This window comes from Guillardia theta, assembly GCF_000315625.1.
Source record: "Guillardia theta CCMP2712 unplaced genomic scaffold GUITHscaffold_2, whole genome shotgun sequence".
Lineage (NCBI taxonomy): Eukaryota > Cryptophyceae > Pyrenomonadales > Geminigeraceae > Guillardia > Guillardia theta.
The window spans coordinates 1,182,155-1,207,157 of NW_005434672.1; the positions used below are offsets into that span (position 1 = coordinate 1,182,155).

The following is a 25,003-nucleotide window of genomic DNA, read 5'->3' on the forward strand; positions in this document are numbered from 1 at the left end:
CTATCTTGCCGAGTCCTCCTCCGGAAGGCGATCCTGGCACTGATCTCACTCAGCAGCTCCTGGGGTGCGGCATGCGTTCCTGCCCTTCGCTGGCAAGAATCAAGTGCTTTACTGGATGGGAGATGAAACATGATCTGTACTCGACCATCATGGCATCCAAAGCATGCCCTCCTTACTAAGTTCGGCAGACTAGTAAGAGGGAAGTCTCACTACTAGTCATCATGATCACTTGACCGTTTGAAGGCTCAGCAGTCGTGGTGACATGCCACTGAGCCGCTGACAGTGCCGGCGGGCCGGGCGGCGAGGCTGGCGGAAACTTGAAACCGTCCCCGGACTCCCGAGCCTCTGAGGCTCGCCGGGAGCCCGGGGACGATTTGCTGCTCCGACTGAGCTTGCCATGGTGTCGGACTCGCCGTCGGGCTCCGAGTGGGGTCACCGGGTTGAACCCCGGGTTGAACTTCGGAAACGCAGAGCCGCGCAGGGCGGCGGCACTGCGGCAGGGCCCGGCCCGCCGGGCCGCCGGGCCGCGCAGTCCGAGTCGGACGATCCGGCATGATCATCGGATCGGAGAATTTATAATGAGGCTTTTCGCCCTCGTCCCCGCTAAAGCCGAACGATAACGGACGCGCCCATGGGGACGTGAAGGTGACGGAGCAGGGGATGGACGGGGAGCAAGTGGCAGGCGCAGCGGCAGGGGGAGCCCTCCTCCTCCTTCACCTCCTCCTCTTTATCCAGATCCCGATCCTTGGCCATGGGCCTCTGTGGAGCAAGCAGATCTGGGTATGCATCATCAGGAGCGTCAAGCGAGGGGATAGGAGGCCATGGAGTTGGACTCAGGTGGACGACCTCTTATATGTGTCGAGCCTCCCGCGCCAAGTCAGTGAGATAGAAGAGCTACAGGTCCAACTCGCCTCCTCCGCTCCCTCCCTCTGCGCCTGCACTCGGCTCTTGCCCGCCCTGACTGTTTCGCTCCAGAGTCCTCCACACAAGTTGAAGGCAATAGTATCGCTAGTGGAGACGTGGGAGGTACCTTTCCTGCATCCCTCTTCCAGTACAGCTGACATCATGGTCAGTTAGCAATCAGCCCAGAACAACTCCATGCTCTTGGACTAGAAAGCCTCGTCCTGCCCACTCCAGACTATTCAGCTCCTTCCATGCAGAACATCATCACGGCCGTTGAGTTCATCGACTCCCACGTGAGTGCAACTGAACAGCTCTGAGTCCCCTGACCTTGCCTTCGCTTTCCTCCTCTCCTGCTTCAGGTCTCACGGGGGCAAGGTGTGCTTGTCCACTGCAACGCCGGGAGGGGAAGGAGCGTTGTGGTCGCCATCTCCTACATGCTGATGCGACACCAGCACCAAGGGTGGACGCCTGAGGCTGTCTTCGACATGGTACCTCTCCTCTCGCGTTCTGGGACGCTGAACCTCTGACACGTGGGCAGATCAGAGCCAGGCGGGCCGTCGCCGCCATGAGAGGGCTCGGGGGTATCAAGTCGCAATGGCGTGAGTGTTGGCGAGGCGTTTGCTTGTCCCCTCACCTGCTGTCTGCAGATGCCGTGAAGAGATTCCAAAGGTATCTGAGGAGGCAGGGAGGCGTTCTGAGGACCATGGCTCGGACGGAGGCTCCTCAACAGCCCCCCGCGCAAGCATGGACAGTGGATGTCAGCAGTACAGGGGAGTGTGAAGATGCATCGAGAGCAGAGGAGAGGACGCCGCAAGAATCGGAGGATGGAGAAGAAGCTCGGGTCTTGATAGGAAGGGAGGAGGAGGGGGAGAAGGAGGCAAAGGCACAGGAGGAGGAGCAGATCGCGTTGCCTGGAGCAGCAGGAGCTGCCGCAGATTCAGACGAGAACGTCTGACGTGTATACATAGGGCAGGAGAAAGTTATGGTAACATGTATCAATGTCTTTTATTCATCGATCGGGTCTAAACTAACGACAAGAAGTAAAAGTCGAGGCTGTAAACATGGAGCTCGGCTTCAAAACTGTGAACGCCACTCCGCTCCTCCTTCCTCTCGCTTCAAACTCCCTTCTTCCCCCCATTACATTTTCATCCCCATCACGCCGACTCGTTGCTTCCAGGGGCCACGCCTGACGCATCATCGCCGGCAGAGATCATCTCGAAGAACTCCCTTTCAACCTGCAGCAAGCACATCAACCACACACTCCCTCAGGTGATGAAAGTGAACCTCCTTCAACTTTTGCTCCTCCTTTTCTTCGTCGTCTGCCTTCTTGTCTTTCGCCTGCTCTCCTCGTCAGCCACTCTCTCCCCACCTCGCACCGAGCACGACCTGCTGCTGCTCCGCCTTCTTCGCCGCAAGCCGCAGCTCCTTCGCTCTCGTCTCAAGGTTCTTCTCGCGCTTGGCCTCGCGGTCGAACATCTGAGATATAGAGATCTTCTCGCTAGATTGAGCCACCGACAGTCCCTGCGGCCGAATGAGCGTCCGACGACTGTCAGATCAGCCGGCGATGCCGCGACTCACCGCGCAGATCTCGAAGAGGGTCGTCGACCCATCCGCAGCTCCCGTCGCTATCAGGCGTCCTCGCTCCTCTACCCTGAGGGTGTGCAGGGGAATGTCCGTGACCTTGAGAAACGACGGTCACTCCCGCACACCTTCCCCTTCTTCTACAGCAAGAGGACCTGGAGGGTGAAGGTCGGATCGTTCTGCTTGAAGAAGTAGTCCCAGATATCAAGAGTTCCTGCCGTGCAGCTTCAGTATACTCTCACATTACCCTGATCACTGACCGTCCATCTTCGTGGTGAAGAAGACACCAGGTCGAGTTGGGCTCCAGCAACCGTCGGTGAGGTACGACGCATGGTACTTAGTAGTCATGATGGGAGTCTGCAGGTAGCTTCAGAAGAGGTAGGCGCGCATGACCATGGTTCTTCACCTTGAGGTCATCGTTCCAGATCCTTGCGGTCCAGTCGCCGACCGTGAGGAAGTTCTTTGGAAAGGCAGGATGGCGCTGGAGGGCGTAGATGGGGCCGTGGTGACCGGGGTAGACTGCTCCGATGCGATCACTGCAAGGACGTCACGTCACATCTGGGAGGACAGGTTCAAGTCCCCTAACCTGGGGCTCTTGGACTTGCGCTTGCAAAGCAAGACTGTCCCTTGCTCCGTTCCTACCAGGAAGTTGGTCGGGCCAGCCTGGACATCGTAGCTCAAGGTGACGCCGCCGAGTGTTGGGCCGTCCGTTCCAACCTGAGCAGCGAAGGGGGTGAGATAGAGACAAAGGAGGCCATAGAGACTGCAGGTACCTGCAGAGGCATACCCTCCGTTGGTTCTCCTAACTTTCTTATGTCCCAGAAGAAAAGCTGTCCATCGGTTGAGACCGTCGCACATTCAGTCCCCGTCTTGCTCTGCAGCCAAGCGACATCGTAAACAGGATCGCGATGCGACTTCTCGATGGGAGAAGATTCGATAGCGGCGGATCCTTTTCTGTCATCCCAATATTGCAGGAGGCCGTTGTAGCAGCCACCGATCATAAGATGAGTTTCCTTGGGGTTATACTCGATGCAAACAAGCGGAGAAGCAGGGTGAAGCTCGAGCTCAGGGTAGTTGGGGTTGTGAACATCCCAGACGTAAGAGTTCAAAGGCATTCCTTCCGGTTGCCTTTGAAATTGAAGAATTGCATATGACACCGCCACTTTTCTGCCACCGTCGGGATACCATGAGATGCAAGTTGCCGTTCGCTTGATCGTGTTGGGATCACGAAAAACCGTCAGAGTCTTGGCTGACGGAGGCTCGCCGGAGTGATCAACAGCATCGCCAACAAAGTACTCCTCGTAAATGTCGATCGCGTTGTTTTGCCTGATCAAATGCTCCAGACTCTCTCCGAGACCCTTGATAGTCCTGATGTAGTCCTCGTCTTTCTCTGTCTTCTTGATGAAACGGAGGGTCTGGTCAACCTCACTCGGATCTACATCCTTTGGCCAACCACCTGGTGGAAGTTATTGCGCACGAAAAGTGAATTCCCACAACTTCACCTTCAAGGTGTAGAACTCCCTGACTGTGCAGCTCAAACCTCTCGGTGTTGACCTTTGGATAGCGTCAGCACCACTTCACCATCGCAGGCCAGCATCCTCCTCACCTCGTGCTCGGAGAACTCAGGGATGCATTGAATGCCAACGTCCGTAGGGTTCCTCTCCACATACTCCATCATCATGTCGGGGTTGGGCAAAGTCTCGGACAGAGTATCGGCCGGCAAGTCTGTGAACTTGGGTGCCCGCCCAAAGTCCTTTCTTAATTTCTGATAAACGTAGACGATTTCCATCGTGAAATATCCTTATTGGAGAACGAAAACAGCAACACAAATCTAAGGTGGGTGTTCAGCAGATCCAAGAAGTTCTCAGCTGCACAGGTCCATGGCTCAAATGTCTGCAAACAGAATCAGATTATCAGAAACTAGTGAAATAGGTATGATCGCTGCGAATTTCATGCGGTATGTCATATGCTTGTGTTTTTGCAATACACGCTGTTTTCAACTACATCATCTATTTCACACCATGATCAGCATCAGCGGAAGCATCAACAGCATCATCACCATTGCAGTCCTCATTTTTTCATCGATGTTGCAATCATTATCGCAACATCGATATCATCAATCACGCCTCATTCGCCTTCGCCTCCACTTCCCCATCCCCTTCTTCCGCCTCCTCCTTAATTATCCTCTCCCCCTCCCAACTCCCACCAACCAACCACTCTCCTCCCTCCCTCCCTCCCTCCATCTATCCCTTCTCCTTCTCATCGTTCTCCCCTCCCTCCTCCCTCCCCCCATCCTCGCGCCTATCCTATCGTCTCCCTCCTTCCTCTGCATCCGTTGCCATCCCGCCCGTTGGCTACCCACCCCACCCCTAAGATGCTTTAGACCCTACCCTACAAGAATTCTGAAACAATCTACAGAGAAAATTAGCCTGTCACCTACCCCTTCAGTCCCACCCCACCCTCCTGTTCCCTCAGATACCTGACAAGCCGGAGCCAGTTAGTCTGAGCTGACTCCCGGCCTCGGAGCCCCGGGCCGCGCCGGGCCCGCCGCCCGCCCCGGCGCCGCCCGCCCGCCTCCGCGGCCCGGCCACCCCGGCGGTCACGGCCCGGGTCGCTGCGGGTCTGAGACGGTCAACGGCCGTAGGCTCGCCTGAAGTTATGTAGTATACTACTGGGCCCGCATACCTCCAAAAACCGTGACGGCGCCGCCGGGGCCGCCTCAGCCTGTGTGCCAGTGGTCACTGTCAACTTTGCCAGGCTATCCGATCATGGGCCGCACTGCTCAGTAGTACTAATCTGGCAATGCTCGCGGGAACCGAGGCCGCATGATCACATCACATCCTCGGAGTCCGATCGGATCCCGGAGTCCGAGTGTACCGTCTGTATCGGAGGCTTTCCGACATTCCGGCCCTGTGGGAAGCCTCCGAAGTCACCGAGTCACAGTGACGGTCACTGGCAATCGGATGCCGCCCTCCGATCACCGCCGGCGGGGCCGGCCCGGCCGCGGCGCCGAGTCCGATCACGGCGGCAGCGCCCAGGGCTCATCCGAGTCCAGGGGCTCATCGCAGGGATCATCCGACGGTCCAGGGGCTCATCTGAGAGTCGCGGGCCGGGCCGGGCCCGCCGGCCCGGCGGGCCGCGCCCGGGCTCCTGATCGGCCGGGCGGGGGAACGAGCGGGGATGAGGGCAAAGTTGTTTCGGAAATCTCAGCTCACGTGCTTGACGTCATGGTGGGTCGGCGCAAGGAGGAGCAGCTGCTGAGGCGCTCGCGGCGAACCCATGGGCTGCTGTGGTTCCTGCAGAAGTGCGCGAGACCGAGGAGGAAGCAGCAGAGGAGGGCAAGATCCGTTGTGTTGCAGGAGCGGGACGCTCCTGCTGTGTCGAGGTGTATACACCAGGCGGAATCAGGATCCTGGCAGGACGACACGGAATCGACAACATCCTTCCTCTCTGAAGCACCGACAGAACCTTCCTCTCACGAAACTCACTCTCTGAATCACAAGTTTGGTGAAGAACCCTCGGAGTCTTGTGTTCTGGGCAATGTGCGAGTGAAGTCGCGGGAAGCAGCCAAACCAAGGACTTTTGGGCACTGTGTAGCGATTGATTGCGAGATGGTCGGGGTTGGGAGAAGTAATAAGAGTGCTCTGGCAAGAGTAGCCATTGTGGATGAGAATGGATCATGTCTTCTCGATGAGTACGTGAAGCCAACTGAAAAAGTGACCAACTATCGTACACGATGGAGTGGGATTCGACCCAGGGACCTTGTGAAGGCTCCCAGCTTTCAGGACGTGCGCCAGAGGGTTGTCAACCTCATCAGAGGAAAGATTTTGGTCGGGCATGCCATCCACAATGACTTGAATGGTGAGCTGACCTGACGGTCGTTTGGTTCCTTGACTCTTAACGCAGTGCTCCACGTTTGTCACCCCCCTGGGCTGATCCGGGACACTTCATTCTACGTCGGTCTTCGCAAGGAGCTGGCTCAGGCTTGTTCTCAGGTGTTTTGGCACTTTGGTCTTGTCGTGTACCTCTCTGACTTGGTAATAGTATGACGCTTCACGGCCTCCTAGTCTAAAGCAACTCAGCCGCGATATTTTGAAGGCAGAAATTCAGGTGAGGATCGGAAATCTGATTTGTCCATGATTCAAGAGTGTCCTCCCCACACTTCAAGTGAGACTTTGCCATACTGAAATGAATTGCTCTCAAGGTGGGTGAGCACTGCCCAGTGGAGGACGCACGGTACACGATGAAGTTGTATCAGAGACACAGGCAGACGTGGGAGGATTCACTTGTTTGAGGGCGTCATGTTGTTTATGAGATAAAACCTTTCGAACTTGCAACCTTCCTTCAACAAGAATACGGACATGATTCTCGGTCATCCCTTACATCACTAGAAAAGTACATTTCGACCAGGGTAAAATTGTTGGCGACAAGTCAAAACAAGTCCATGCTGACGGAATAGGATAGGGCTAAAGAGACAAAATAACAAGTCTAAGACTCAACTGGTGATGACCTGTGCTTCTGGTTTCACTTCCTCCAGCACAGTCTCCGAATCATTGGTTTGTTCACCACTGTTCCCTTCCTCGGAATAGGCAGCATTACAACTATCCCACTCGATGAGGTATCGAGTGACTCGTGGCTCATCGGTCAAGATCAGTCGCTCCAACAGCGCAGGATCAGGACGTTCAACCTGCGGTGGCTCCTCTCGCAGCTTCTCATCAGTATAATCCACCTTGACGTAGTAACCAACCCTCAGAAACTCCTTGCCTTTGTACAGCGCCTGCACCATGACTACAGTGACACCCAAGACCTCGTCGGCAGGAATCTTGTCGGGGTTTGGACCATCGCAGATGAAATCGAAGGAGTTCAACCCGAGCTCTGGGGGGACGTCCACCTCTTCCAGAATCTGATCATGAACTTCGTTCTTTGCTGAGCCTACCCAAACGATTCTCCATGCCAAATCTGCTCAAAGCAAGGACAGGGTGTTAGACACGGGCACACCTGAGCCATTCCCACTCTAGGATAGACAGCACTGGGATCTCTACATACTCATTTCGCAACAATCGAAACAGCGGCAACTTTGCCTGCACAAAGGGGGCATTCGCAACAAACAACCCATACATCGCCCACTTCAAGAAGAACCACCAAGTTTATCACACACCTTGCTCTGGTTTGATCTTGCATTGGAAGGTGATTGAAAACTTGAGCTCGTCTGTCAAGCGCGCCCGCGGCTCCGACACCTCCACAGCGACAACATCAACGTAGGACATTTCCTCAGCTATCTCGCTCCGCCGTCAGCCTTTCAATACCTACATGTGGGTAGGGTGGTACAAAACACTGGGTACTTTTACCTCATAAAGTCTTCAAGGGGTAGGGTCAGTGGTGAATTTGGAAGGGTAGGGGGTGGGAAACCAAGGTCTGGGCTCTTCAAATTTGGCGGGAACGAGACTCGATTACCAGGAACCCGGTAAATAAAAAATACAGCAGTATGAGCGCAGAGTGAGAGCTTTCAAAGACGGTGCTCAGATCAGGCGCAGCGGCGAGGAGAGGGATGGAGGAGGAGCGAATCCTGAGTGGATGGTGAAGAGGACGGTGCTGGAAGAGGAGGAAGGGAGATCTTGAGGATGTGCGATGGGCAAACGTACAGCAGAGCCTGACTTGGAATCATCAGCTCCGTCGTCTTTCAGGATATTAGAAAGAGTTTCGGGAGAGAGAAGCTGCTATCATGCCAATCCTGACATGTAGGTCTGAGAGGAAGTAGCAACATGACAAGGATGAGCAAACAGCAGGATGTCACAACGAATACAAGATGGGCAACTAACGACCGGTGACCCGAGCAACGTTGTCTTTGCCATGCTCAACAAGTACCATTCATCTTACAAACAACATCTTCCCAGTCAATCTTCGGGGAGACAGCGTACTCCTGTCATATCCTCCATTCTCTTCCACAGCTTCAGCCTCTGGTCCTTATCATAGCACGGCCTCGAGGCTTTAGTCTCGCGCCCGCCCACAAAGTACAATCCGCTCTTCCCCTTGAGCCTGGCAGGAAGGAATCAATCCTTGTCATAGACAGACCTCCACCAACAGACTCACGAGGCGTCTGTAGCCAGGTTGAACTCGTTGTTGGCTCGCTCAACGTCGATCCCACACATCCCCCAACCCGCCAGGAGCATCTTGGTGTTAACGGTCCCAGGATCCAGCGTGTTGACAGTGACGTGCGGGTGTCGCTTCTTCATCCTCTCGGCCAACTCTATGGCGTGCATGGCGTTGCAGAGTTTCGACAGAGAGTATGACCTGAACGAGAAATCAGGCCCTTCTGAAGGAGGAGATTCTGCTGACTTCACCCATGGCTGCTGAACCCTTTCTCCATGTTGAGGTTGTCGAAGTCTATGCTGCTGCCTGGCATCATCGCCGTCACGGGTCCTGGACGACACAGATATGCACCATCATTACCTTGGCTGATGGAGGACGTGATTATGATCCTCGGCTCCTCCGCCTTGGCGACCGTGTCCATCAATAGGGTGGTAAGGAGGAATCCGGCGAGGACGTTAACTTGAAAGGTCATTTCGAAACCATCCACTGTCTTCTTCATACTCTCCTCGTAGACACCTGTATGAAGGAAGAATCAGTATCAGAGTCGGATTCATGCTGATCACAGAAACCTGCGTTGTTGATCAGAACGTCGATGCACTGGTACTTGGAGGCTATCTCGTTCCCGAGCTTACGGACATCGTCCAATCGCGCAAAATCGGCCTGGAATGATTGGAGATGGGCGTTGGGACACTTTGATTTGATGAATGCGAGTGCATCTTCGATCCTCTTCGGGTTTCTCCCATGGATGATCACTTCGTAGCCCTCTTGCGCCAACTTTAGCGCAGTGTGACGGCCGATGCCATCCGTGCTTCCAGTCACCAGGGCGATCTTGTTCAGGCTGGAGCTCATGTGAACGGACATTCGTGATGCTGTCCTGGTGGAGGAGGTTCCGGCAAGGGAAGGAGAGAAGGCTGACGCGTGCGAGAGGGCAACGAGCAAGCCTGCTGCCCGCAGCCGATGCATTACCCGCGGCGTTCTGCCTGGTGTACCGAACGGTTGCATTCCCGTTATGATATTGAGACGGTTACACATTTTGGTCAATTCGTTATTTCATACTTTTTGTACCGCCGAACGTGTAAAACCGGGTAGGGTGGACAAGGAGATGGGTAGGGTCACCAAAATACCCCCACCCCTAATATATCACATCTTTACCCACTTCTTCCTCGTCAAATCCAACCCCTTTTATCACCCCACCCCCTCAATTAGAGCACGAATCTCGATCACCTTCCTATTCTCCAACAGCCATGCTCGACATAGGCGGATTCTTGGGCGTCTTTCATGGCGGCAACGGCAACATCCCCACGCTGGATGGGCATGCTGTGCTCAACGAGCCATCTCCTGGGTGATGGATTGTTTCCTTGACTCACCAATCCTGTATCGAACTTGTCCTAGTACCATGAGTCGATTTGTGCTGCCCTGACCTCCTCTAAGTTTGCCCTCGTCTCCCCTGCGCTTTCTTGAATTGTTGAAGACTTACAATCATGGTAGGCTGCATACCGACGGTAGTAGCAACATGATTCTGAACGATAACAGTGGGACTGGGGCTGAGGGCACGGGCTCGGACGATTCTTCCTACTGCCCCTCCTCTCCGCCTTTCTCGGGCTCTCCCTGGGTGGTCCCAGCGCCCTCACATTGGTATGCCAACAGCACGGGCGTGGAAATGAATGTCTCCAAGGAGCTTGCAGTCGCACCCACAGTCGTCTTCACTAGCGACAAGGTAGGCGCTTGACTTGAAGCTTGCTCTTCCCAGTTCACCCCTCCTGCCAGGTAGCTCAGGCTGAGGAGGCTCCCCCCCGTCCGGCGAAGGAAAATGGCCAAGAATTTTCGATCCCTATTGGACTCGGATCGATCCGCTGCAAGGGCACCGGTGCAGAGCTGAAGATGTTTGAGGATTTCGCGACCAAGTTCTTCCAAGGCAGCCAGAATCAGAAGGAGGTGAAAGGCAACGGGGTCAAACCCTCGCCTGGCCATCTGGTGCTCTGCGGGAATGCCCTTGCACTTGGAGCTCTCACTGCCGTGTGGAATTGGAGTGGGAAGAAGCTGAGTGGTGAGTTCGAGGAGGACAATCAACTGGCAGATGACTTCGCATCTGTGTCCTCGGATGCTGCCAACTCGGTGAGTCCAATCGGAGGTTACATGCTACGCCAGCATGTTTTTGCGACCAAGGAGTCTGCGTAAGGTACGAGCGATCGAACAGGAGCAACTGTCAGCTCAGATCTGCGATATGAACACCCAGATGCGTCAGATATACTGTCAGGGTTGTTGTAAATTGTTTTGTGTGAATCTAGCAAGAAAAATTGAAGAAAAACAGAAGAAAAAAAACAGATCACAACTTGCTCCTTGTCATGCTATGTACAATTTTGACCGTCTCCGGACTATCTTGCCGTCAGCGGTACTCGGCCAACATACCCTTGAGGTCGGAGATGCGACCTTGCAGTTGCCCACGAGCGAGGGTCGCGGTTCTTGCGGTGGTTGACTTTCTCGATTGCAAGGGGAGGGACTAGGGTGACAGGCACTCTGATCTCCTAGAAAGCACAGCATTAGATCAGTGCAGACTAGAAGCTTTCGTTCATGGGGGATGGTACCTTCTTTGTGAAACCTGGAGTTTCTCTTTTCTTCCTCAGGTTGTGGAAGTATCGATCTTGGAACGTGTTCTCGTCCTCCAGAACCTTGTACGTTGACTTGAGGGATTGCAGAGAGCATCGGTTCAAGAATCTCTTGTACAAGCAAACTATGCGCGAGTCGGGCAGCGAAGTCTCGGCTGCTTTTCCCTCTGGGACAAGCTGCCTGGGCAAACTCGGCATGTCTATCCCCTGCGCGCTCGGTTTGATGCGTGACATCACCGAAGGAACCTCTCCGGGCCTGAGGCAGAGAGTGCCCGAGTAGATAAGATCTGAATTCTTCCTGAAGTATCTCTTCACTTGCGTGTCCTTGGTGATCATGGACGTGCGGTCATACTCCCCGCTGTCCACAGTCTTCCTGTCTCGCACTGGAGAGTAGCTTCGTCCGCCGTGCGCTTCTGCTTCTCGTTGAAAGACCGACTGGATGCGTTCGAACTGCCTGTGCCGCGTCCTGACCCGCATCAGAGCCTCCCCCTGCACTAAGTCGTTCACATCTGTGAACCTCGTAGTGAGCAACTCCATCGGAATGAAGATGAGCCTTGCATAGTTGTCTACACGAGCCGTGTCTTGATAGGTCTCCTGCTCGGTTAAAGCTTCTTCCCCTAGCATGTCGCCCTCCACTGCCTGCCCTACCTTCCACTCTTTGTCGCTGGACTTCAGCTGCCGGAAGGCATCTTTGAGGTCCAGCACTTGATCGAAGGCTCCCTTGGCTATCAGGCTCTGCTGCAGCGAGTCTACATACGCGTTGGAGCTCTTGCGGACAAAGTTCACGGATCCCTTGTGTACAAAGTAGATGCCAGACTTGTTCACAGCCTTGTTTTGATGCCACAGCACGTTGCCCCGACTGTACTCCACCTGCTGGAACCGAATCCCACTGCTCTCCGCATGTGTGATAGCATCTAGAATCCTCGACGCTGGTATTCTGCATCTCTGAAAACATGGCGTCGTTGCCAGAAACTCAGCCACTTCCAGGTGCTCGTGGTTGACCCCAAGGTAGTTCCCCCCCGCGTTCTTTCTCTTCCCCTGATCCTTGAACATGGATCGGTTTTGAGGGGGAAAGGAACGTCTGCTGGGAGGTCCGAGAGGAGGAGGGGCATGCGGAGCTTGAACGGAGACAGGGAAGGAGATACGATGGCCAAGGAAGCCCAGAGGAGGAGGAGGAGGAGGAGGAGGAGGAGAGGGACTGACGGGCCGCCTCCTGCAAGTTTCCTGCTCATCCCCATGCTGCTGGCCAGCGATCATGGTGACAACGGCAGCTACGGCCCGTGGTACGGTTGCCCAGCGCTGTGACTCCACTGAGTAACTCGGACTAAGCGGGGCCCCCGGGCCCCGGCGACTCAGTGGGCCGGCGGCCGCCGCGGGGCCGGCCGCCGCAGACGGTCACCGGGCACCAACTTCGCTTTGATCATCGCATTCAACTTTGGCACTGATGAGTATGTGCCCGGCCCCGGGGCCATCATGGCATGGCATGCTGATCGGATCTCGGTGACCAACCGTGCGGGCCGGACTCAGCCGCGGGGCCGCAGTCCGGGCCTCGCCGGCCCGGGCCGGATCACCTCACCGGGCCGCCCGGCGGGCCACTGTGACACCGTACGCCGGGTCCGATCGGACGGTCCGTGACTCTGACGGACTACACCTTAAATTGCAACAGGACAGTTTTTGCTCAAGACCGAGCCTTCAGTAATGCACACGAAACCAGAATTGAGGAGCACATGTGTATGCTAGGGCTCGTAGTAACAGCCCTGCATGAAAATCTTCTTCAGAATGGACAATCCTTGAATGGTTATCGCCCACTCAGCATGACTGTGAACTTGACGTAGTATTCATCATCGTATCTTGACTTGGAACTGCTGACATTCTCTTGTTTGTGTGACTTTCTGACGTCGGCGATGTACTTTCCTAGAAGGATGGATCACATGCCAGCCGTGCCAGTCAGATAGCGCCGAGTTGACAAAAGCTTCCAGAACCAAGGCGAATCTTACGTGTTTCAGGCGGCAATGTAGCACACGTGACGAAGAGCCTCGGAGGCCTTCCTAGCCGTCTTGCCTAAGGTCTTCTCATCAGTGTCTGGATGCTTGGGTTTCACAATTAGATGTCCGATCACCGGGGCCGTGGCACAGACGCTTGTTTACGGTGAGAGATAAGGGGAGATGCCTTGTGAGCGGGTGCAATGGAGAGAGATAGAGAATAAGGTAGGGGAGAAGGAGAGAGAAGTTTGCCCGCCGGCATTTGAAGACCAAAAGGTAAATTTTGAACCGTAAAGAACTTGTGACCAGAGATTGCTGCCGCGAGATCGGAACATTCGTTTCAAGGCATTTGCTGAGATATTGGGAGCCTTGTTCACGAGTCCATGAGTAGCTCCAGTTGATCATGTTACAGCCTAGCTCCGTGACATAACAACCTCCCGGGGGAGTTCCATTTGATCCTACCGTCACAGACCAAGAAAATAAGAATCGCATTAGCTCCAAGTCGGATCAATCAAACACATTGTGACTAACCAAACTGATAAGATTAACTTGCATGATTGAGCATGTAAACGGGGCCCATAACCGACCGGGACTACAAGTTTGTTAGACTCTTGTACTGAGTGGCAAAGTAATGCAGACATCATCATATCAACCTTAAATTGCAACAGGACAGTTTTTGCTCAAGACCGAGTTTAATGCACACGAAACCAGAATTGAGGAGCACATGGCCGAGAGATAGACTGTACACGATCTATGAAGTGGCTCCGTGCCTATGGATGTGATTGATAATGTCTTTGTCTTTCCCGGTGATGATACAAGCTACATACTTGTGAAGGGGACCAGGAAGGTGGAACAGGCTTTTGGAGGATGTCAGCGGGAATACCGTACCGGGTGAAGCAGACGGTCAGTGTCTGTGCGGTTATCTCCTTCCTCACGAACCAGTTTGTCCGTCCAAGCGTCTTACATGCGTTCCAGCTCGTATCTTCACACTGTGCGACTGGCAGACCGTGACTTCTGGAGTGCCCAGTGTCCACTCGGAACTTCCGAATCAGGTGTCAGCCGATGTTCTCCGCTGGCACCGGCCGTTTCTCCACTAGGTTCTTCCCAAGGTTGTAGCCTGGTAGATCAACTGTTGTAATGTTGGGATACGGATATCTTGAATCTCACGCGAATGCTGAAAAAGACGTGCATGTCACGGTCTAGGAACGTGATAACTATTACCACTGCTACAGAAACTTGCAGTCGGTGCTATCACAGTCTACTTCGGGTGTCACTGCCACTGTGTCACCGTCTGTGGAGAGAAGGTTACTGGGAACTTCAACATATTCTAAAAATTTTAGAATATCAGTGCCTAGATATTCTATAAGGTGCTACATTTTCTCGAGAAACCTTGTATCACGGCAACCAGTGGACTCTTACTCTCACATTCGGAGTGACATCAGCTGGAGAGTATGATTTGTGGAGTGACAACGGTAGTAACAGCTGAGCCTGGAGTGAAACATGGGTTCCGATATCAAAATGGCAATGGAGATCCATGAAGCTTTCTCAAAAACAAGTATCGACCTGACTAAGCTTAAGGAAAATTCGGGCAACAATGTTTTTAAGACGGAGGAAGAAATGTGGGGTACGCTCAATCCGTTTTTCACCGTACACTCGAACGAGTGTGGATGAAAACGAAATCATCGCTGTGAAGATTTCTACTACATACAACCCTGCGGACATTCTCACCAAGATCTGCCCAGTCTCCAAAATTCGTCAGCTAGCATCGTTCTTGTTCGGCAACGACATGCCTCATGTCTCGGTTTGACCATCATTACGCCGCTGCTTCATGCAAGACCTTGTCAAGCTAGCCAAGCTCCCTGTACCTCGTCAGGGAGGGAGATGGACAATGCGAAGTCACAGGGGACCCACTTCAGCCTGAGGTCATCTGTTCCGACACCAGAGACAGTCAGGGAGGGTTCACTAAATGAACAATCAAAATCAGGGAATATCATATCTTTTCACTATCATACCTGAATACTGAACTTCATGACAGGCTGAGACCCTCTTACCATACCTGATGAAAGACATCAGCATCGAGCCTCGCATCATCCCTATGTCAAGTCACGTGACATGGACGAGTCACTGCCAGGGATCCCCCAAGCAGAGCCAGGAGTCGCACAAGATGACGACGAGGCCACAAGACAGCTCTCCCACCATGATGAGTGTGGCAAAGAAGCTGAGGGGTGACATGACAGCGAGAAAATCTCGATGATGAAGGGATCAGTCCTGATCAAAGTCGCTCTGAATGTCAAAAGTGACAAGAGCTGTTTTCAATCCAACCTCAAAGCCTGTACGTGGCCAACAGTGAGGAGAGGAATTACCTCATGATTCCACTGGACAAGCACCGCGATGTTGAAGCGGCAAGCAGAGCACGGCAGATGAAAGCTTGAAGGTTGTGAAGACCGAGGAAGGGAGACGTCCCAAAGCCTCATTGCATGCCACGATCTCACGATGGCGATAAGATGACACGAACCAACTCTACAGCAGAGTTGAAGAAATCAAAGGCAGCTTGAAGCGCCAAGCCTTCGCAAGACGAAGAAGCAGACGATGAAGACATACCTTCGATCGAAGTTATGAAATGATGCTGCAGAAATGAAGGAGGTCCCAAGTCGCCAGGCACATCAGTGCTGATGGGCGCTGAGGAGAACCTTTCAGTACCATGCACAGCCCTACTGCGAAAGTCAAGTCAAGAGGCTGTGGTATCTTGTGAGGGAAATAGAAATAGAAGCCAGAGCACTGGGAGTGTATGTCGAGCAACCGGACGGGATAGAGGAAGCGGGGTTTATGTATGATCAGTGTGAAAACTTTCTGATGGAAGTATACAAGAAAGCAAGAGGAGAATGGAACATGACGTCAAGGTTTGGCCATTTGTCGTGGATGACGGTGGTGGACTTGCTTAGGAAGAGCGGGCGAGGGCGAAGGATGTAAAGATGGTTTGGTGTAGTTACTAGTGTAATACATTAATTTGCAATAAAGAAGAGCACAGTACATGTCGGAGATGTCTACAAACATGCAAGTGCAATACCAGGTACAGACACATTCAGGTACAGACACATTGGGAAGTTGGATGCTATCCTGCATGCAACAACCATTACTCCTTGTCACCTCTATAATGTTCATGGGCATGGGATCATGGGACAAGTGCGGGGTAAGGGGAGAAGATGCTTTTGTGATTAGGGTGTGGATGTGTGGATGGTCGTGCAGTGTACCAAGGAAACAAGCGTCATATGGTTGCTCAAGGGACTTGCATATTGGAAGACAGTTGGGGATGGATGATATCATGATAATGACAACTTGGGAATCTCAACGAGACAAGTATGATTCTTCAGACCGAATTCATCTATGACATGAAAGGTTTTCTATCCGAGGCTTATCATCATTGAAACTTAGATGTGTAGAAGCAATGAACAACTATGCCTAGAATGATCCTAAGACGTGATGTGATGTAGAACTTATCTTACCGCTTTACACAGGCCCGCCTCAGGACGTGTCGGATTGTTCTGAGGCGGGCCCACTGAGGCCTGCTAAAGCTTTTTAGCTTGAAACTCCTACAGTTTTTAGTTACAGGATTGGGCCATATTTTTGGATTTGAGTTTTTGTTATTTTGGAGAGAATTTTGAAATTTTATACGGAAACATTGAAATGACTTACACTCATTTCTCTACGAAGGTCAGTGTGCTGAAACCAAACTCAGGAGGGGTATATTTGAAGGATTTTACTAGGGTACCCAGGGTACTCTGTCTGGTCGTGCAAACGGGTTCATTTCAACAGGGGGGATTCTGGTAGGAGTCTGAGCGCACATTTCTTTGTGGGATGGCAGCGCAGGCTGAGAGACATGTTGAAGATGAAATGGAGGAGGTAAGCCAAGTAGAGTCTCCGAATGTCAACGAGGATGAAGGCGATCCTTAGGAGGACATGCAGGTCCAGGAAGCAGTTGTAATTCCAGGACAGGCCACTCCGAGGCCTCAAATCGGGGGCCGAAGAAAACGTCAGAGAACAGGTAACGAGGCCCGACAACCATTGGATGCAGCTCGTGGGCGTCAAAGAATCTCAGAAATCCGATCAAAGAGGGTTTCGCAAAATTCAAGAGCTGCATATACATCTAGTATTGTCCGTTTTATACAGTTCGTGTATCGAAACAATCCTTTTCTATTGACAACGGAATTCAAAGATTTGATTGAAAGAGATATGGAAGAAGGAGATCCACCACTACCATCGAAGAGGATCATACGAACGGTACTGGACGAGAATTCTGTATCTTGGACAGGTTAGAAGTTGCCATTGATGGCAATATTATCTCTGAAACATTGAAACAGGGAATGCCCCAAGAGTTTACCCGATTCATTTCGATCAATTAGACGCAGACTACTTCTGTATGTGGATCACGCATCTGCTAAGCGTTTCACCGAACAATGGTTTGGCAACTTACAGTAATCATCGATCGGCAATAAACAGCTTTTTCAGAGATTTTCAGAAAGACCTACCCCTGGAATTCAAGAATGCTCTTCAAGAATTCTATGTTGGCCTCAAGAAAGATCTGAATCAGATGGATGCAACAGGTGTACTGAAGATAACAACAGGCAAAGAACCTATGAGCATGACAACCTATCGTTTGTTTTGCAAAACCATGATGTTTTCCGACAAGAGAAATTACATCTTCGCTCGCACTTTTCTCATCATTTGTTGGAATCTTATGTGTCGCGCTGGAAACGCCGAATCTATTCAGTTCAACCACATGTGCTGGAATGAAGATCATCTCCAAATTTTCTTTGCTCACTCGAAAACAGATCAGAGCGGTGACAAGCCCAGAGACCCCAGGAGAGTCTATGCAAATCCAGTTTATCCAGAGATCTGTCCCATATTGGCATTAGGAATCTATTTGCTTTGCTATTTACCAGATGAACTGTCCCTGTTTCCAGGCAGATCACAATACAAGCGTTTCATGCAGGTTCTTTCAAAAATAATGATGCCGCCGAATCAATCAGCAGTCCCGAGTCCCTCTGACACAGACGAGACCGCGGAAAGGCATGATGATCATAATGGTATGGATGCAGTGCAGACTGCAGTCACTGCCCATCTGCGTTCACTCGGTTTACAACCAGAGGATCTTGGAAGTCACTCTATTAGGAAGGGGGCAGCAACTTATTGTTCATCCGGGAGTACTCACTGTCCATCGAGCAGTGCTGTGTCTGAGCGAGCAGGATGGTCCAATGGAGCAGTTTTCAACACGTATCTACGATATGAAGCAGCAGGTGATGCATTTGTTGGACCACTATAACAGGGCTTCCCATCGACTCATCAGAGTTTGCAATTCTTCCGCCGCATTTCAAAGAAGCTGACTCGTCAGGGATGGTTACAAGTGCGATTGAGATGCTGTTCCCAACATTACCAATGTGCATGTATGGAGTTGCGGAGTTTGCACTCGCATCCGTGTTATACCATGCAGATTTCCTGAGAACGAATTTGCAGAGGAATCATCCTCTTTGGAAGTCAACCTTGTTTCAGGACGAAGCTATGCTGAATACTTTGAAATCAAAGGTTGTTTGCTGCATGCCAAAGGAAGCAAGGGGCAGAATGGAAGCGACAGGCATTCCTCCCCACGTTCATCAATATGTCCACAATGACAAGGTTATTGCGTCCCTAGAAAAAATACAAAGAGAAGTTCTGGAGTTCAAGCAATCTAGCCGGGGCAACCAGGCATTGGCAGAAGGAGTTTCGGAGAGGCGACAAGTTGGTTTCGTACCAAATGAGTCTGGACAATCAGCAAAGGAATTCTTTCGCCAAGGCTTGCTAGAGAATCGAGATGAGCTGAAAGCCATCATACGGGAGGTGATTATGGAGACGGGAGGGGAAGCAAGTGGATCACAGAGAGATGTTCAGCAAAGGGAACCCCAGGCTTCAGGTCAGAGTGTTGTTGAGTCTGGTCGCAGGAGTGAGGAGCGCACCGTAATACCGGCAGACACTGTTGGAGGAAACGAGAGCAGAGACCCGGGTGGTTCTATTGATGAAGCAGCTGGGGAAAGCGCGTCGGCTCTGGAAGAAGTACTTTTGACAGAAGAGCTGGAAACCCCATTATCGGCATGGAATTTGTGGTTCTGTGGAAACGAGAAAAAACAAATTCCCCCTTTGAGAAATGTTTCTGCAGGGGAGTTGAAGCCTGGACAAAGCAATACAAAGCGACGTTCAGACGTGAAGTTTCTCGTAAAATGTTTTGAGCAGCATATGAACAACGTGCTAGCTGACAAGGATGCAGACGAGAGGGATACAGAACTAAGGAGATTTGAAGAGTTGAAAAGAGGAAGCGGAGTCAGGCGCATGTTCAGGGAATCGCAGGAGATTTTTGTCAAGTATGAGTCGTCTTTCTACAGTTGGATCAATGTAGACTCGGGCTACAGTTTCCGCAGAGGGCAATTGAAATGGAATACATTCGTGAAGAAGTTAAGGAAAAAATTCAAGAAGAACTCAGGCTCATCTGCATCAAGTCGTTGAGAATAGTCAGGATGATGTTTTCTTTGAACATGGAATAAAAGTACTTGAATACGCTGAACGATTGTCGATATTCAGCCATGATCATGGAAGTCAGTGACTTGTTTCCAGAATAACTTTTTGAATTGCTTCGATCAAACGTCCCATGCCATGATCAGATGACTACAAGGTTCAGAACAAGCATATGTCGTAGAGGTTTTCTTCCATCAAGCGAGGTTCAATGCTGTTTGTTACTCTCATATTGCATAATTAGAGAATACAAGCCTAGGCAATCGATGGAGAAATGATTTCCCTATGTTATGCATTGTTTGGTTTGTCAGGAACAAACAGCATACTGAGAACAATTGCGATCTATCTTCCTTCCATCGCCACCGGCATGAATTTTCGCTAAGTCCAATCTATAGTTTGAACTATAAACCTCACAGAAAAAAATGTGTTATACATTGAATCCTACCTAGATCCCATAGCTCTACTTATATTTTGTTCGGTTGTTAGGGTTTGGCTTTCTCCGGGGCCCAAAGGTTTTTCAAATCCAGTCGGAACATGCGGCTCATAATTTCAAATGTGGGGCAACAAATATGAAGCTTCCCTAATCTCTATTGAGTTGAGTAATGGTAAAACCTCTCTCGCTTCAGCTCTGCCATGCCCAAACGCGGCAGGCAAGATGGGGGCGACGATGAGCAGTCCGCCCGTAAGAGCAAGAGAGTACAGCAGAACAAGGAGGAAGAGATCCGAAAGAAGGAGGAGGAGCTCCGGAAGAAGGAGGAGGAGCTTCGAAAGAAGGAGGAGGAGCTCCGAAAGAAGGAGGAGGAGCTCCGAAATGATAAGACTAAGGCAATGCTGAAACGTCATGTCGACGGCGAAAACAAGGAGTACTGGGAGGATGTTCTGAAGGACCTTGCGGACCAGGAGAAGAAACTAGAGAAGGAGAGGGAGGAGCTCCGAAAGGAGAAGAAGGAGGAGGAGCTCCGAAAGAAGGAGGAGGAGCTCCGAAATGATAAGACTAAGGCAATGCTGAAACGTCATGTCGACGGCGAAAACAAGGAGTACTGGGAGGATGTTCTGAAGGACCTTGCGGACCAGGAGAAGAAACTAGAGAAGGAGAGGGAGGAGCTCCGAAAGGGTTGGAAAGGTCTCCCAGAGAGAGAGAACCACATCGCTTGGAAGGAGATAACTCGGAATCGTGACGCGGGGGGGTATATGGAGGAGCGCAAGTTTTTCTGTCTCGATGGGACGTTTTGGGATCAGAAGAGCTCTGGACAAGAAAGGCAGCGGGTGCTCTACTGCAGGGAATGCTTCAAGGAGCAGTGGGATTTCATTAAAGAGAGAGTGTGTGAGGCCGGGTGTCTGGGTTGGATCCTAGGCCCTCCAGGGACGGGGAAGTCGACGACGACCATGTCCTTTATACAATCGCTGAGCATGGAGGAGGGATGGATGGTGATGTGTGTGCGGCTGTGGAAGTGGAGTTCAGTTCAAGTGCTACAAGTTGATGGTGGAGTTTTGAGAATCGCTGAATTGCCACGCAATGGTGCAGAAGATATGCTGAGAAGGGTCCTAAGAGAATGGTCCCGGAGCAAGAAGAAGTATCTTGTGTCCTTGGACGGTTACCAAGAGAGTAGCCCCCTTGTTGATGACTCTGATAACCCCCCACTCCCCCCCCCTGCATTTACAATCCCTTCACCTCCAATATAAAAATGCGAAAAAGAGTAATAGAACCGCGGAGTACCGTGTCTGCTAGGTCTAACAGGGGGTAGGGTAGTGGTTACACCGGGGAGCCTATGGTAGGGTACCCGTCATCCATTACGTAGTGTTTCCCAGATGACTGGGGTACTGGGGTAGTCTACCCTCTAAGAGTTGAAACATTCGAATACTACCCCGAAGAAATCCAGGCAGGAACACCCACCTTACCCACCCTACCCTGGGAGAAGAGTTCAACCGGAGGTCCGATTGCACCCGTACGATTGCATGATCCTCTGACAGATACGTCCCATCTTACCAGGCCGTACCACCCCACACCATATTTTCTAATTGAAGACCACCCCTCCTGGTCTCATTGGCCTACAACCCCACCCAGATGTAAAAATAACCTCGACTACCATACCGCATCCAACTACCCTAAAGAGGTAGGACCTTTAATACCCCACCCTGGACCAACAAACATCCCCGAGTCCCGTCCTTCCACGGCCACCGGCAGATGTGCCCCGATGATGGACCTAGCTGGGCTGCCAGGCGACCGTGACCGTACTACTCAGTGCGGCCATGATGATGACGGTCACCGTCCTGGCACCCGATCGGACCGCGGACTCCGTGCACCGGCGGGCCCTGGCGCGGCCGCCGGCGGGCCGCTCATTGCAAGTTGAACTTCCGAAGTTCCGAAACTTCCGACCGTCGGACCGGGGCACTGGCACCGGCCCGGCGGCCGTACCGTAGTACGTGACGGCGGGGGGCCGGTCCGACCGTCTGCGGCGAGCCTCGTTAGTAGCCTGAGCTTCACCGTGCGGGCGCCCGGCCGCGGCGGCGCCGCGGCGCCCGGGGGGTAATACTGAATACTTGCGGCGGACTACCGTACGGCCTACGGTACCCGGTCACGGCGCGGCGCGCCGATGATGTCCGACATGGCGGCCGCTGAGTCAGTCGGATAAGTTCTTGGAGACGGCGAGAACTTGCAGGCCGCGCTGAGTTCAGCCTCAGGGTATTGCGTCTCATCGGTGGACGAAGCTCAGCGAGATGGAAGTGGGTTTTGACATAGGTCTGGAAGGAATCGACGAGCCTGAGGAAGGAATCGACGAGCCTGAGGGTCAGGCAGTGAAGAGGGGATTAGGAGGACACGTGTCCAGAGCGCTGTGCATTGTGATTGGGTTGCAAGGGACTGAAGGGAAGGTGATTGCTGTGAATAAAGGAGGCATTGGTGGAGTTGAGTGTGTCGATTACTGCCGCACTGTGGCAGTACGCGGCGGCCCGGCCGCCGCCGGGCGCCCCCGCGGGGTGAGTCGGCCGAGTTCGAGCCGCCGCTCGGAGTTTTCTTGCCGCAGTGCGCGCAGTTATTAAGTGAAGGTCACCGTATCAGTTGAGTTTTGGGGACAGCAGTGGCCCGGAGGCCCGGATACTGGACTCTCCGAAACCAGAGTTGGTTCTTCAAGCCTCCTCGCCCAGGCTCAGGCCTGATGATTGTCCGAGGTCCTCGAGCTGATTTTCAACCTAACTTTGAGTTATGATTAGAAACGTTTGAAATGTTTCGGATATTTTTGCAATTTTTTAAAAATCTTCTTTTTTTCAACTGACGCCCCCCAACGGCAATCAGCGCTTGCGGGCCGATCATTCAGGCCACCGTCCAGGCTCCCTACCCCTCCAATCGTACACCCCAGCCTGTGTGATACCCCTCGTATTTCACTACCCTGCTCTGCAATACCCCCAATTTACCCAAGCATTAGGGGATATTCTTGGTGACAAATGACCCTACCGTTGCTCTCAGCGGACCCTACCAACCAAAACCTAAGTCCGCCCTGCATCCTCCCTCCATCCTTTCAGTTTGGCTCCTGTTTGCCTTCCCCTCCCTAGTTGACAACAGTGCGGGCCTTCTCTTGCTTGCTCGGCTTGCAAGCACATCTTGGTCACTCATTTGGAGCTCACCATCTGGCTCACCCTGAACGGAACCCGTGCAACTGACATATACAGGGATCCTCTCTTCAGAGTAACTGCTATCTTCGTTCTCAACCTGAAATGTCGCGCCAACCATCTCGGCAGGGATCTACCACTTCAATTGGATCTCGGAAATCAACAGGAAGGTATCGTTCTGTCGGCAATGGAGGCGCCGATGATTCATTGTTCGGGAAAAATGGCAGTCAAGCTCACTCGAGTGTCAAGCAGAATTCTCTTTCCAAAATATCCGAAAGCAAGAAACACGCACCTGTAGAAACCGATTCCATCGTCATCACCAACACAGATCTCGATCGCTTGAGGAAGCTCGCAACCATCATAGACAGAGATGAGATCGAGAAGAAGAAGAAGGAAGAACGGGAGAACAGGCTCAAGGAGCAAGCTAAGGCACGAGAACGGAAGGAGAAGATGTTAGCGATGGAGGCAACGAGGCGGGCCACCATGCAAAAAGGTGATCTCGAACTCGAGGACGAAATGAAGAACACATTGCTGCTGGATAGTGCGCAGAAAGCAACTGACGAAGAGCTGGATGTTGTTAAACATATGAATCAGATGATGCTGTACGCAAAATGCGTCACAATCAGAGATGCTCAATTGATGGAAAAGCGAAAGATTCAGAAAGAACAGGCAGAACAGGAGAAACAGTTCGATGAGTTGATGGAAGAAGAGCGTCTTAGGGCTATAGAGATCCAGGACGAGCAAGAAAAGAAGAAGATTGACGAGAGGAAACGCGGAGCTTCCATCATACGGATGCAGATTGAACAACGCGAAAAGGACAGAATAAGGGAGCAGGAGCAGCTTGACATGGAAAGAGAAGCCATGTTGCGTCAAATAGAAAAGATGAAAATGGAAGAGCAGCAGAAAGAAGAAGGGCGGAGACAGCTAGGACAGCAGCTCTTGGAAGAAGCTGCCCTTGCAAACAAGATTCAAATCCAGCGAAAGCAGGAGCAAAGAATGAAAGCGATTGAAGAAGATCAGCGCATTGCTGAATACATTGCAGAGAAAGATCGTAAAGAGCAGGAATGGCAAGAGCAACTCGAAAAGGAGGCCAAGAGGAAGGCAGAAGAGACTGCTCGTTTGCGTGCAATGCAAGAAAAAATGGCTGACAAGCAAGCGGAAGAAGATGCTCTTCGGGCAAAGCGAGCTCAAGAAGATTACGAACGAGCATGGAGAGCAAAGGAAAAGGCAGAGAGGGAGAGGAAAGAATTGATGTTGAAGGAGATCATGGAGTCCAGAGAAGAACAGAAAAGGACAAAGGAAAGAGTTCAGGCCGAAGCAGCACAAGCACAGAAATTCCAATTTGAAGCAATTCTTGCCGTACAGAAAGCTGCTGAACAGGCGGAACTTGAAAAAGAAAGACTGGAACGACAGAAACGATTGGAGCACAATGAGTTCATCCGCAAGCAGATTGCGGAGAGTGAAGAGAAGAAGCAGAGGAATCGACAAGAGTTCCTTGAAGAAGGAAGCAAGATTCGGATCGCTAAAGAGATTGAAAGCAGAAGATTGGAATCCATCAAGCAAAGGAAGATCACAGAGCTTCGCAATTCTGGAGTTCCAGAGAAATATTTAGCAGAACTTGCTCAAAAGAAGCTGTCTTGAAATGATCTTACAAATAGAGTTGCAAAGTGTTTCCAACTAAGAAATTAACATGATCCC

The 25,003-nt window shown here is 52.0% G+C and overlaps 12 protein-coding genes across 12 annotated transcripts; 8 read left to right on the plus strand and 4 right to left on the minus strand.

Annotated features, from left to right (window-relative positions):
• Nucleotides 1–751: 751 nt before the first annotated feature.
• On the plus strand, nt 752–1,858 carry GUITHDRAFT_99702 (hypothetical protein; the record flags this gene model as incomplete). The annotated part of the gene is made up of 6 exons (XM_005841988.1): nt 752–880; nt 976–1,026; nt 1,074–1,196; nt 1,263–1,391; nt 1,442–1,502; nt 1,551–1,858. 6 exons carry the CDS (start codon nt 752–754, stop codon nt 1,856–1,858), a joined length of 801 nt encoding a protein of 266 aa, XP_005842045.1.
• Nucleotides 1,859–2,057: 199 nt separating this feature from the next.
• Nucleotides 2,058–4,273, minus strand: GUITHDRAFT_132002 (hypothetical protein; the record flags this gene model as incomplete). Its single annotated transcript, XM_005841989.1, has 11 exons — nt 2,058–2,138; nt 2,188–2,241; nt 2,290–2,424; nt 2,482–2,583; nt 2,640–2,698; nt 2,745–2,841; nt 2,891–3,020; nt 3,071–3,201; nt 3,258–3,940; nt 3,987–4,038; nt 4,091–4,273. The coding sequence occupies 11 exons, from the start codon at nt 4,271–4,273 to the stop codon at nt 2,058–2,060; spliced, it is 1,707 nt and encodes a 568-aa protein (XP_005842046.1).
• A 1,424-nt stretch (nt 4,274–5,697) lies between these two features.
• GUITHDRAFT_83930 (hypothetical protein) lies at nt 5,698–6,819 on the plus strand. The gene is made up of 4 exons (XM_005841990.1): nt 5,698–6,345; nt 6,391–6,479; nt 6,529–6,594; nt 6,689–6,819. Exons 1-4 carry the CDS (start codon nt 5,712–5,714, stop codon nt 6,776–6,778), a joined length of 879 nt encoding a protein of 292 aa, XP_005842047.1. The 5' UTR covers nt 5,698–5,711; the 3' UTR covers nt 6,779–6,819.
• Nucleotides 6,820–6,979: 160 nt separating this feature from the next.
• Nucleotides 6,980–7,766, minus strand: GUITHDRAFT_83935 (hypothetical protein; the record flags this gene model as incomplete). The annotated part of the gene is made up of 2 exons (XM_005841991.1): nt 7,643–7,766; nt 6,980–7,446 (listed from the first exon to the last, which is right to left on the minus strand). Exons 1-2 carry the CDS (start codon nt 7,749–7,751, stop codon nt 6,980–6,982), a joined length of 576 nt encoding a protein of 191 aa, XP_005842048.1. The 5' UTR covers nt 7,752–7,766.
• A 612-nt stretch (nt 7,767–8,378) lies between these two features.
• Nucleotides 8,379–9,423, minus strand: GUITHDRAFT_63155 (hypothetical protein; the record flags this gene model as incomplete). Its single annotated transcript, XM_005841992.1, has 5 exons — nt 8,379–8,520; nt 8,575–8,775; nt 8,826–8,880; nt 8,935–9,090; nt 9,144–9,423. 5 exons carry the CDS (start codon nt 9,421–9,423, stop codon nt 8,379–8,381), a joined length of 834 nt encoding a protein of 277 aa, XP_005842049.1.
• A 395-nt stretch (nt 9,424–9,818) lies between these two features.
• Nucleotides 9,819–10,752, plus strand: GUITHDRAFT_99707 (hypothetical protein; the record flags this gene model as incomplete). Its single annotated transcript, XM_005841993.1, has 3 exons — nt 9,819–9,916; nt 10,108–10,291; nt 10,342–10,752. 3 exons carry the CDS (start codon nt 9,819–9,821, stop codon nt 10,750–10,752), a joined length of 693 nt encoding a protein of 230 aa, XP_005842050.1.
• A 69-nt stretch (nt 10,753–10,821) lies between these two features.
• GUITHDRAFT_149945 (hypothetical protein) lies at nt 10,822–12,441 on the minus strand. The gene is made up of 2 exons (XM_005841994.1): nt 11,160–12,441; nt 10,822–11,099 (listed from the first exon to the last, which is right to left on the minus strand). Exons 1-2 carry the CDS (start codon nt 12,231–12,233, stop codon nt 10,950–10,952), a joined length of 1,224 nt encoding a protein of 407 aa, XP_005842051.1. The 5' UTR covers nt 12,234–12,441; the 3' UTR covers nt 10,822–10,949.
• Nucleotides 12,442–17,939: 5,498 nt separating this feature from the next.
• GUITHDRAFT_50637 (hypothetical protein) lies at nt 17,940–18,362 on the plus strand (the record flags this gene model as incomplete). Its single annotated transcript, XM_005841995.1, has 2 exons — nt 17,940–18,191; nt 18,264–18,362. Coding segments are annotated over 2 exons (351 nt in total), but the record flags the coding sequence as incomplete, so codon positions are not given.
• Nucleotides 18,363–18,574: 212 nt separating this feature from the next.
• Nucleotides 18,575–18,808, plus strand: GUITHDRAFT_63220 (hypothetical protein; the record flags this gene model as incomplete). The annotated part of the gene is made up of 1 exon (XM_005841996.1): nt 18,575–18,808. A coding segment is annotated over one exon (234 nt), but the record flags the coding sequence as incomplete, so codon positions are not given.
• Nucleotides 18,809–18,922: 114 nt separating this feature from the next.
• GUITHDRAFT_149947 (hypothetical protein) lies at nt 18,923–19,693 on the plus strand (the record flags this gene model as incomplete). The annotated part of the gene is made up of 1 exon (XM_005841997.1): nt 18,923–19,693. A coding segment is annotated over one exon (537 nt), but the record flags the coding sequence as incomplete, so codon positions are not given.
• A 639-nt stretch (nt 19,694–20,332) lies between these two features.
• GUITHDRAFT_99710 (hypothetical protein) lies at nt 20,333–21,382 on the plus strand (the record flags this gene model as incomplete). The annotated part of the gene is made up of 1 exon (XM_005841998.1): nt 20,333–21,382. One exon carries the CDS (start codon nt 20,333–20,335, stop codon nt 21,380–21,382), a length of 1,050 nt encoding a protein of 349 aa, XP_005842055.1.
• A 2,346-nt stretch (nt 21,383–23,728) lies between these two features.
• GUITHDRAFT_57151 (hypothetical protein) lies at nt 23,729–24,913 on the plus strand (the record flags this gene model as incomplete). The annotated part of the gene is made up of 1 exon (XM_005841999.1): nt 23,729–24,913. A coding segment is annotated over one exon (1,185 nt), but the record flags the coding sequence as incomplete, so codon positions are not given.
• Nucleotides 24,914–25,003: the final 90 nt, after the last annotated feature.

What these genes read in the sequence shown, in the direction of transcription:
- GUITHDRAFT_83930 (XM_005841990.1), top strand. Translation starts at nt 5,712, where the DNA reads ATGGTGGGTCGGCGCAAGGAGGAGCAGCTGCTGAGGCGCTCGCGGCGA. An exon ending in TGGCTCAGGCTTGTTCTCAG is followed by an intron (nt 6,480 to 6,528) that starts GTGTTTTGGCAC and finishes ACTTGGTAATAG; the next exon opens with TATGACGCTTCACGGCCTCC. An exon ending in TTTTGAAGGCAGAAATTCAG is followed by an intron (nt 6,595 to 6,688) that starts GTGAGGATCGGA and finishes ATTGCTCTCAAG; the next exon opens with GTGGGTGAGCACTGCCCAGT.
- GUITHDRAFT_149945 (XM_005841994.1), bottom strand. Translation starts at nt 12,233, where the DNA reads ATGTTCAAGGATCAGGGGAAGAGAAAGAACGCGGGGGGGAACTACCTT. An exon ending in CTCCAGGTTTCACAAAGAAG is followed by an intron (nt 11,100 to 11,159) that starts GTACCATCCCCC and finishes TGTGCTTTCTAG; the next exon opens with GAGATCAGAGTGCCTGTCAC.